Source organism: Moschus berezovskii, chromosome 6 (genome assembly GCF_049115385.1).
Source record: "Moschus berezovskii isolate FMDL1 chromosome 6, NW_MosBer_1.0, whole genome shotgun sequence".
Lineage (NCBI taxonomy): Eukaryota > Metazoa > Chordata > Mammalia > Artiodactyla > Moschidae > Moschus > Moschus berezovskii.
Genome location: NC_142465.1, coordinates 31,244,912 through 31,255,981, shown reverse-complemented (window position 1 = coordinate 31,255,981; position 11,070 = coordinate 31,244,912). Strand labels below are relative to the sequence as shown.

General features: G+C 53.9%; 1 protein-coding gene across 1 annotated transcript; it reads left to right on the top strand.

Annotated features, from left to right (window-relative positions):
- The first annotated feature begins 6,768 nt into the window (after nt 1–6,768).
- KRT18 (keratin 18) lies at nt 6,769–10,813 on the top strand. The gene is made up of 7 exons (XM_055396127.2): nt 6,769–7,396; nt 8,181–8,263; nt 8,554–8,710; nt 9,252–9,416; nt 9,519–9,644; nt 10,115–10,338; nt 10,630–10,813. The coding sequence occupies exons 1-7, from the start codon at nt 6,983–6,985 to the stop codon at nt 10,748–10,750; spliced, it is 1,290 nt and encodes a 429-aa protein (XP_055252102.1). The 5' UTR covers nt 6,769–6,982; the 3' UTR covers nt 10,751–10,813.
- Nucleotides 10,814–11,070: the final 257 nt, after the last annotated feature.

Here is an 11,070-nt window from a genome sequence, read left to right as displayed (position 1 = left end):
CTCTGTACCCCCAGCTTACTGTGGAACTGAACCAAACTGAAAGACTTGAACTGATAATTCTCCCAGGAGAAGGAGGTAGGGGAGCGCCTGTGATGCTCCAGGTCCTACCAGGCTCATTTAATTCCTGCAACACCAGAAGAAGAAACTGCTACACAGAGAAGCTCACTGGCTCGGGCACTGACTTGAACCAAGTCACTCAGCCCACAAACAACAGAAGTAGAACATTAGATCTGTTTGATTCTAAAATGTATGCTCTTTTTCCTATCCTTTCTTTTCCTTAAAATGCTTAACTCGGTGATTTTCAGCACCTTCGGCCACGCTAGAACGATATCATCTGCTCTGACCTCAGACTCTGACAGTCTCCTCTCTGACATGCCACATCGCATGCTCGTTTTCCAGACAGCTGCTGCCGCCCATCATGTCAGCTCCCAAGCCCTAAACTCCTTTTCCTCTGAGGTCTTCTTTGCCTTAGCTTTCCCACTCAACCCACCCCAAGAGTCTATTTCAACAATGTCGTAAGCCTAGATTCCCTTGCTTCTGAGTTTCCACCACTCCCTCCCTCTCTCAGCAAGATATTCCCCGAGGATACAGATTCTTATGTGGCTGACCTCATCATAGCTATGTTATGTGACCTTCACTGCAATTTCAAAACTATTCACATAACCTAGCGTACCACACGCATGTAGATACAGACTCCTTTTGTCTCTATCCTGCTTTCACATTGGTAGGGAGGCAGAAACACGTAGAGGTTGCATAAGACAAACCCCAGGTCTGCCACCTACTAGTACTAGCACTCTTCGGGGTTCAGCTGAAATGTCACTTCCTCCAGCCTCTTAGGCACAGCACCAACCTCACTCCATTGTCATCGCTTGTTTAATTGTTGATCAGCCTGGCTAAACAGTACCAAGTACCATCCTGAGGACACCTTTCATCAACCTTGCTACTTACAACAAGATATCACCCCATTTTCTCCTTTCCATCCCTGACAAACTTAGTTGAACCCAGTCTCCCACATTGCAGGCGGATTCTTTACTGTTTAAAGATACACACACAGGGGGCTTCCCTGGTGGCTCAGTGGTAAAGCATCTGCCTGCCAAAGCAGGGGACACAAGTTCGATCCCCAGTCGGGAAAGATTCCACATACTACTAGACAACTAAGCCCATATGCCACAACTACTGAGTCTGTGCTCTGCAACAAAAAAGGCACTGCAATGAGAAGCCCACGAATTGCAACTAGAGAAAGCCCATGCAGCAAGGAAGACCCAGCACCGTCAGCAATAAATAAAACTATTTTAAAAAAAGATACACACACGGAGCTTCCCTGGTGGCTCAGATGGTAAAGAATCTGTCTGCAATGCAGGAGACCCGGGTTGGATCCCTGGGTTGGGAATATCTCCAGGAGAAGGAAATGGCAACCCACTCCAGTATTCTTGCCTGGGAAATCCCATTGACAGAGGAGCCTGGAGGGCTACAGTCTATGGGATCCATGGGGTCACAAAAGAGTTGGACATGACTTAGAAACTAAACAGCTAAATAAACAAAATCTACACACACACATATTATATATACATATATATATACACAAAAGTTTGTATATCATACATATATATGTTTATGTATATACATACATTTTCTTTGGCAATGTCAGTCAACCACTCAGTCCAGGATTTCAGCTCCCTGACCAGCAATTGAACCTGGACCCCAGCAGTAGAAGCTCAAAGTCCTAACCCCTGGACCACCAGGGAATTACCCCAAACTTCTTAAAAAGAAAAGTTTACATTCTGCCTCCACTTAGCACTAACTACTTACACCTCATCCTTTCAGCACCTGCCTTTGGTCTCCATCGCTTTATTGGAAGTGCTGTGCTTGTCCTCGGAGAAGGAAATGGCAACCCACTCCAGTGTTCTTGCCTGGAGAATTCCGTGGACAGAGGAGCCTGGTGGGCTGCTGTCCATGGGGTCGCACAGAGTCAGACACGACTGAGCGACTTCACTTTCACTTTTCCCTTTCATGCATTGGAGAAGGCAATGGCAGCCCACCCCAGTGTTCTTGCCTGGAGAATCCCAGGGACGGGGGAGCCTGGTGGGCTGCCGTCCATGGGGTAGCACAGAGTCGGACACGACGGACGCAACTCGGCAGCGGCAGCGGTGCTCGTCCCCACCCCCTAGATCTCTGTGTGTCTGCCCCCCTTGAAATCCCTTCTCTTTGGCTTTCATGACAGCCCTCTCCCCGGGTCTCTCTGGGGAGCTGACCGGCGTCTGGACCGCCTCTCCTTTCTCCTCCCTTTTTCCTCTGTCTCTTCCTCCTCTTCTCGCCTTGGGTCCCTTTGTGCAGACTCTACCCACTGTTTTTGTCTGATCTTTTATCACGGGCCAGCTCATCCACACCAGGGTTTTCCCCAAATCCCCAAGGGGCGGGGGTGGCTTCAGACAGGGCTACCACATCTGCCTGTGCACGTGGGTCAGTGCGCGAGGGCACCAGGCCAGAGACAAGGAGGCTGACCTCCTCCAGCTTGTGCAAGGGCCCTGAGGGCTAGCCTTGGCCCCAGGCTGCAGTCCATACCCCATGCCTCACTCAGGCTGTAGCCTTGCTTGTCTAGCTGCTCACAGGACAGTTTCCCCAGACATTGCTGGTAGATCTGCCAGGTTCAAAGCCAAAGCGAGAGAGGCTGATAGAGATGTGGACGTTGATGGGATGAGTTTGAAATGGGTTCTCACATACTCTACTTTTCCATTTCATCCCTTTTCCATAGACTCAGTTTAGTCACCCCTGCCCCATGCTCAAGATGAAAGTAAAAGAAATAGTGATGAGCAGAGAGCAGAAGGCTAGAAGGTAGTGAGAGGGAAATAAAGGGTCTGGGGGAAAAGGAATAAATGCGGGCAAACCAGACAAGAAAGGAAACTGACTAGCTTATTCTGCTGTCAAAGCTCTTCCAGGCAGACTGTCACATTTGATCCTCACGAAAACTCTAGTTGTAGATATAACTACTATCCTTATTCTACAACTGAGGAGACCAAGGCAGGTAAATTTCCCAAGCTCAGCCAGCCAGCAGCGGAACCCTGAACCCAGGTCTTGGGACACCGAGTGCCACACTCACTCTGTGCCCCACCCACCTCCTGGCAGACTGAAAAGAGGTGATGGGCTGGGGGATGGCACTGAGGTTCCTGGAGAGTGACCAGGAGCACCAGGGTCAGAAGCAGGGAAGGGGAAGAGGTTATAAGCACAGGAGCGGCCACCCCTGCCCTGGCAGGTGAGAGCCGCCTTTGCCAGAGGAGACCGCAGGGGACCCCAGGGAGCTAAGGGGACTCCGGAAGGGCCCAATTTCTCTGAGCTTTATCACTGGAGATTCCTGGACATTCCTGGAGATTCCTAAATGCTTCTCAGAGCTGATCTTTATCCCTGGAAAATAAGCCAAGATACAAATCCAACTGAAGCAATGATATAAAAGTACCAGAGCCTTCTTTGACCTTCTGAACCCTAAGGACACAGCCTGGACAGAACCCTCAGAAGCCCTCTTCCACTGACACTGGACAGGCAGGTCCAGGGCCTCCACAGGGGGCAAGGACCTTTCAAAGAAATTCCCAGAAGTCATGAGGGATTCTCATGGGTTCCTGTTCCCAACCCAGTTGCCATCCCCATCATCCCACCGACCTCCACAGCCTACCTAACCACATTTCCTGATCCCCCCGCTCTCCTGGAACCCCCTTTTCATTAATGGTTTGAATCAAAGTCATTTATGGCACTTCCCTTATATGCCAGGAATTCTCACGCAGCCCCAGACTCTTCCCTCGGTTTTCACTCCTGCCCTCCCTCTGTCTGTTCTCTTCCTCTCAGGCTTTGCCCCTGACTCGGGACCCCTTGCAGTCCTCCTGTGGGCAGCCTGCAAGCTAGGCCCTCCACTGAGGGGAGCTGAAGGGAGCCTCCCAGGCCAACTGCTCACCCGCCTCACCGCCCCCTACTGTCCCTGCAAGGACCTCTCACTGCCTGCAACACACATTTTTGGAAATCCTGTCTGGAGTCATTATCCTTCAGTCGTTGGAGAAGATGAGGAGAATCAGACACGTGCCCAATCCTCACCCCACCCCATAACTCCCCGCTATAGACCCCCACCCTCACATTTCAGTTCCTTCTCCAAACAGCCACCTCCGCAGGGTTGGGTACAAAATTTATAGCCTAAATGATAAAGCAAAGCCTAAGGGGCTCCAGGCCTCATGATCCCCCAATCCCTTAATCCCCCTACTATCTAGTTCTCCCAGGGCTGTGCCTCCCGCCCTCCCTGGGAGAGTGTGGGGAGGGCGAAGAAACAGCTGACCCCTCCTTATCAGGGTCATCTCAGGCTTTACTCAGAAACTAAACCTGTCTCTCAGGTTCCCAGCTCCCCAGTGACCCCTCAGCAGGACACCGGAACCCAGGACAGGATGGGGGTGGGGACCATTTTCCCTCCTTCAGGACCCCCCCTCAGCCAAGTCTCTTTACTCAGCTAGCCTTCTCTTCAATGTCTTTGTTCTGGCCTCTCTCAGCAGGGCCCCTCCTGCTCCCCCTTCACCCGGGACTGGCCTCACAATCACCCATCCCCCTTCCCACCTGGCTTCCCACCCCCAACTCAGAGCCTCAGTGCTGGGAACCAGGGTGCTCAAAAATGCCCCCTTCCCCAGCTCTTCCAGAGACACTCAGATAAAAGTGAAAAGGCTCTGAACCACAGAGGAATCTAGATGTGGTGGAAAAGGGCAGGCTGGTGCTGGAAACCTGAGGTCGGTATCTGCCCCAGTGCTGCAAGAGGTCAGGAATGTGGTCACTAACATCAGCTACGGGAGATAAGACCCAGCTGGCAGTGCTCCTCCACCACCCCCAGACAGCGCCTCCCTCCCCAGGCCCCAAAATGTCCCAGGCTGTTGGAGTCAGGCAGGAGTCAGAGAATGATCTGGAAAGAGCTTAGATAAGAATCCTTAGATCTGGACCTGATCCCTGTTGGAATTCAGAGTCCCCTAGGGGTCTTAAGTGACTTAGAAAGAGTCCTTATATCCTGGAGACATCTGCCCTTTTGGAGATTTACCCCACAGTAAGTAATCAGCATTTGTTCAGTGAATAAGTGAGTGATAATTAACGTAAGTATCCACTGCCATCCCAGGAGATAGACTGGTCACGCTTTCTTCTCCTTTTACAAGAGAAGAAACTGAAGTGCCTAATCAGGTGACTTCCCCAAGGTCACACAGCTGGCAGCGTACCTAAATTGGCTGACTTCAAGTTAAGCAAAAACATCAAAGGCAATACATCATATATGTAATCTCTACACCTTATTGTGCAATTCTGCACAACAAGACAATTCTGGAAATCTCGTGGGAGAATGTGAAGGTGAAAGCAGGAGAAACCCCTTTGGCCGGCTGGGACTTCTAAGCTCCCAGAAATCTTCCAGGCAAACCTAGTGGTCATTAATTTATATGCAAATTTGCATCTCATTTGCCTCTTGGCCTTCAGCAGACCCTAATCCTCCCCTGGCCAGCTCCCACTGGGTGCGGGGCACTGGGTGGGGGGCCAGGACTGGGATGATCCAGGGCCAAATCCCTCATTTGACCTGTGCCTGCCTGATCCACTGACCTAATTATTCCTGGGACCCCTTCTCTTCCCAGGTCTCCTTTACTGTCTGCCCCCTTCTCTGCCGTTCAGCTGGCAGCTCGATAAGAATCGATGGGTCCACTCCAGAGCAAAGAGTACAGACAGGCATGTAATGCCAGGCCCTGCCAGACAAACGAGCTGCCAGTGGTGACAGACTTGAAGGCCCAGTATCTCAGGATTCCTCCAGCTCATTCAGCAGGGGGTCACCATCCAGGTTCTGAGGTGAAGGGGAAAGGGGGTACTTCCCTACCTCCATCGTCTCACCCATGTCCTGGCATAAGCTTCCTGGAGGAGGCAGCCCCCTGGAGACAGGCAAGGGATGCAGAGAGCCTTTGGAGGAGAAGCAAGGGGCCTACAGAAAAGTCCTGGTAAGGCGGGAGAGAGAGCTGGCCACCAGGGCTGAGTCTCAGCTAGAATGTTTCTAGCTGTACACGTCTGTCCTCTCAGACCGTCTTCATGAGGGATTACTGGTCTTTTCTCCCTGCTGCTGTCCCGGCAATTAGAACAGGGCCTGACACACAATAGGTGCCTAACAAGTATTTGTTGAACTGCGAGTGCTCAGAAATTGTTTGCCCAAGGGTGTGGGTAAGGCTGATGATACACAGGTGTGTTGAAGTGAGGACTCCAGCTGAGGCCACAAGGCGCTCCCAGGAGACCAGGCCTCCATGGGAGTGAGCCGAGGCACAGGGGAGAGGAGGTTCAGGGGGAGTTTTGGGGAGTCTGAACGTAATTGGTCAGTGAGTGTGTCTGCGGGCAATGACAGCACTCGTGCTAGGGAACACGAGCAGGAGGGGCGAGAGTAAACCAGCGGGACTTGAGGCTCAGGACGGCGTCTCTCTTCCTCTCGCCAGCCCCCAGCTTTTCTTCCCCAAGACTCCTGGGGCTTTGGGACGTCCCCCAAGACGCCCCCTGCAGGCGAGAACTTGGCCTGCAGGCTGAGGACGAGGACACTCGACTCTCATCCCCCGAATTCTCCACGAGGCCAGCACCTCCACCACCTGGGAGAGGGGGGTACAATAGCGTCATTTCCTGCCCTGAAATCCCAGCTGCCAGAGTCAACTCCACCTTCTGCCCTTGGCTGGCCCGGTCCCACTCACCCACCCCCTGCCTGGGGGGTGGAGGGAGGCCGTGGCGGGGCGGGGCGGGGCGGGCGGGGAAAGGCCGGGAGGGAGAGGAGCCGAGGGCGCCGAGTCCCCGCGGTCCCACCTGCGACCCGGGCTTCCGCGGCGCCTCTGATGGCGGGGCGGGGCTTGCCGGGCCGGAGCCCACCCCCGCAGCCCCGGGAGCTATAACTTGAGTTGCGGACCTCACACACTCCACGGCCCAGCACCTGAGTCCTGGCCTCGCTCTTTCCTCGAGAACAAACACCATGAGCTTCAGCGCCCAATCCACCTTCTCCAGCTACCGGTCCCTGGGCTCCGTGCAGTCGTCGGGCCACCGGGTCCGACCGGTCAGCAGCGCGGCCAGCGTCTATGCAGGCGCCGGGGGCTCGGGCTCCCGGATCTCCGTGTCCCGCTCCACCAGCGTCCGGGGCGGCTGGGGGTCCGGGAACCTGGGCGCCGGGATGGCCGGGGGTCTGGTGGGTGTAGGGGGCATCCAGGGCGAGAAGGAGACCATGCAAGACCTGAATGACCGCCTGGCCTCCTACCTGGAGAAGGTGAGGAGCCTGGAGGCGGATAACCGGAGACTGGAGAGCAAAATCCGGGAACACCTGGAGAAGAAGGGACCCCAGGTCAGAGACTGGGGGCATTACCTGAAGATCATCGAGGACCTGAGAGCTCAGGTAAGCGGGCACGGAGGGAGTGGCTCCCACTCCCAACCAGTGTGACCCTCCAGTTATCCACTCCCTTCTCTCTCCTCCCCCTACCCCAATGGTAGGAATTTTAGTAGGGGGAGGTGTATGCACGCCTCTCCCCTCCCTATCCCCGCCCCACCCCCAACTCCACCCGGCGGGGATTAGGGATGTCCCGGATTTCCATACACACCGCCTCCCCACCCCCGCTTCACGGAGACCCCATGGGTGGGTGGAAGGGCACAGGAGGGCTTCCCCAGGGGAGAGTGGGAAGAGGACGGGGAGCTTCACAGAGGAGTGGACAGCATGAAGCCAGGCGAAACAGGCCCACACAGAGGACCCAGCCACTCCGGCTTCTGGCGGGAAGACAGTTGCAGGGGTTAAGCGGATGTGGCTAAGGCTGAGTCATCCTGGAGTAAACAGACGGCCTACCTGTGGAGAGGCCAATGGGGACAGAGCTGAGCAGGTGCACTAAAAAACAGCAGGAGAGAACCTGGGAGAGGACTTTTTAGTAGCTGCTCATTTAGTAGACAGGACAGCCAGCAGAGGCCTAGAAAGAGAGGCAATGGAACCTGGGAAAGGTGGGATTTGGGAATCCAGGAAAGGAGGGATCAGTATGAGGAGCACAAGTGAAAGGACCTGGGCATACAAGGAGAGCCTCTGGTTATTCCAGGGACCAGGAAGGTTTTTTCAGAGACACATAACACCCTCCACTCAGCTCACCTCACCACTTAACTCCTATTAATGGACCAACCTCTGTTTACAATATCCCCAGATTTTTGCAAATTCTGTGGACAACGCCCGCATCGTTCTGCAGATTGACAATGCACGTCTTGCTGCTGATGACTTCAGAGTCAAGTAAGGCTGGGGGTTTAGGAAGCTGGGGCCAAGGGGATTTTGTTCAGTTGTGTGTTCAGGGGTGGAGCTGGGTGGATGAGAGTAAAGCGCCATCAATTTGTTCTTCATGTAACTCGGTGTGAAGAACTCTGCCCCCCCAAGCGCCAGGAACGGTGTTCAGAGGATTAGTGCTTGATTCCTGACTTCAGGTGGCTGGTGTGCAGTGGGCATGAGGCTGCTTTTAGCAGGTGGCATGGGTTGAGGTTTGGGACCAGAGGCAGGCCCCTTCTGATCACCTCCACTCCCCATAGGTATGAGACGGAGCTGGCCATGCGCCAGTCTGTGGAGAGTGACATACACGGGCTCCGCAAGGTCATCGATGACACCAATGTCACCCGGCTGCAACTGGAGACTGAGATCGAGGCTCTCAAGGAGGAGCTGCTCTTCATGAAGAAGAACCATGAGGAGGCAAGCAGTGGCCCCTTGTCACCAGGGGGTCAAGACAAGTCAGGGTGGGGGAGTAGATGGAGCAAGCCAGGTATAAGAAGACTTACAGGGAAGTTGAGACCTACCAGCCTAAGCACTTCTTAATCAGACTGTTGCCATGCTCAGTGGTTAACCGGAATTAGAGCATGGTGAGGTCAAAACGACATGGGTGAGAGGATGAGATGAGGACCAAGGTGGAAACAGCTAGCAGCAGAGGTGAGATGTGATAGAGGATGGTGAGGGAGGAAGGTGCGAGCAGTTCTGTAGATGGAGGGTCAGGGTGAAGAAAAGAGCGAGAAACCACCACCTGTGGGCAACAGGCAGGGTGGTTAACAGTGGGCATTTTACCCATATGGAGTGGAAGCCCAGAACTGGTGTTGCCCAGAGAGCAAAGTCAAAAGATTCCTCAGTTCTGTTCCCCAACTGATCCTGTAGGACTCCTGGAAGAGGCAGTCACAGATAGACAGGCTTCCTGGAGCTCTGGCCCTGAGCCCTTCCTCACATTCCTCCCTCTCTCTTTTAGGAAGTAAAGGGTCTACAAAACCAGATTGCCAACTCTGGGCTGACCGTGGAGTTGGATGCCCCCAAACCTCAGGACCTTAGCAAGATCATGGCAGACATCCGGGCCCAGTATGATGAGCTGGCTCAGAAGAACCGAGAGGAGCTGGACAAGTACTGGTCCCAGCAGGTACAAGAGAGTGACGGATGCCAGGCCCGCCACAGAGGCATGAGGGTGCGGGGGGGAGGCTGATGGAGAAGGAGGAACCTGAGGACCGTATCCACCCTGCAGATTGAGGAGAGCACCACAGTGGTCACCTCGCAGACCGCCGAGATAGGAGCTGCTGAGATGACCCTCACAGAGCTGAGGCGCACCGTCCAGTCCCTGGAGATCGACCTGGACTCCATGAGAAATCTGGTAAGAACCCTCAGTTCCTTTCACTGGAAACAGTTGTTTCTCCCATTACATTTCCCACTGCTCCTACCCGCTAGCCTGCTGCTGCTGCTAAGTCACTTCAGTCGTGTCCGACTCTGTGTGACCCCATAGACGAAGCCTACCAGACTCCCCTGTCCCTGGGATTCTCCAGGCAAGAACTCTGGAGTGGGTTGCCATTTCCTTCTCCAATGTGTGAAAGTGAAAAGTGAAAGTGAAGTCGCTCAGTCGTGTCCGACCCTTAGCGACCCCACGGACTGCAGCCTACCAGGCTCCTCCATCCATGCGATTTTCTAGGCAAGAGTACTGGAGTGACTTGCCATTGCCTTCTCCGGACCCAATAGCCTAGTGCCTGGTGAATAGTAGGCACTCAACAAAGTTGCAAAGAGGGCTGAAAGCTGCAGAGCTCTCTCTCCACTCTGTCTCACCCCACCCTCTTCCCTGTGCCCTTACAGAAGGCCAGCTTGGAGAACAGCCTGAGGGAAGTGGAGGCCCGCTACGCCATGCAGATGGAGCAGCTCAACGGAGTCCTCCTGCACCTGGAGTCAGAGCTGGCTCAGACCCGGGCAGAAGGGCAACGCCAGACTCAGGAGTACGAGGCCCTGCTGAATGTCAAGGTCAAGCTGGAGGCTGAGATCAATACCTACCGCCGTCTGCTGGAAGATGGGGAGGATTTCAGGTGAGTGGGGCTCTCTTCCTACCCCTAGAAGCTAGGATCAAGCTACCACTTATCCCCACCCAAGCCCCCATATGCCTGTTCATTGGCCCACCCAGCACTGGGCTGGTGCTCTGTGCGTGCCCTGAGAATTGACCAAATGTCACCCCAGCTGTTCTTAAGGCACAGGTGGAATTTGGCTTAAGCAGCTAAGGGGGAATTAGGAAATAAGGTCAGGCTTCTTTTCCTTCATTTTCCTTGTTTCTCTTTTCTCTTCGGGGCTGTCTATAACTGGGGCTTTGTCTTCTGTTACAGTCTTGGCGACGCTCTGGACAGCAGCAACTCCAGGCAAACCATCCAGAAGACCACCACCCTCAGGCTCGTGGATGGCAAAGTGGTGTCTGAGACCTCAGACACCAAAGTTCTGAGGCACTGAGGCAGCAGAAGTAGGGTCCCCTGGGGAGCAGAAGGTCAATAAAAGTTGAGATGTTACTGCATATCACTTTGTGTCTTCCGTGTCTGTTTTCATACTCTGAGCATACAAATGCCGTGACCTGATAGACCTGTCTCTCTGATCAGGCAGAAATCACCTCTAAGCTCGGGTTTCATATGAGTGGGGTGTGGGCAGAGGAAGCATCTGGGCTCTTGGAAACAGCTTCTCAGAGAAATAAGAGGGAGCTGATAGATGAGATGGGCCAAGGGCAGTGAGGAAAACTGCAATAGAATTGTGAATCTAAGGTTAAGAAAACTGGTGAT

What these genes read in the sequence shown, in the direction of transcription:
- KRT18 (XM_055396127.2), top strand. Translation starts at nt 6,983, where the DNA reads ATGAGCTTCAGCGCCCAATCCACCTTCTCCAGCTACCGGTCCCTGGGC. An exon ending in TCGAGGACCTGAGAGCTCAG is followed by an intron (nt 7,397 to 8,180) that starts GTAAGCGGGCAC and finishes CAATATCCCCAG; the next exon opens with ATTTTTGCAAATTCTGTGGA. An exon ending in GAAGATGGGGAGGATTTCAG is followed by an intron (nt 10,339 to 10,629) that starts GTGAGTGGGGCT and finishes CTTCTGTTACAG; the next exon opens with TCTTGGCGACGCTCTGGACA.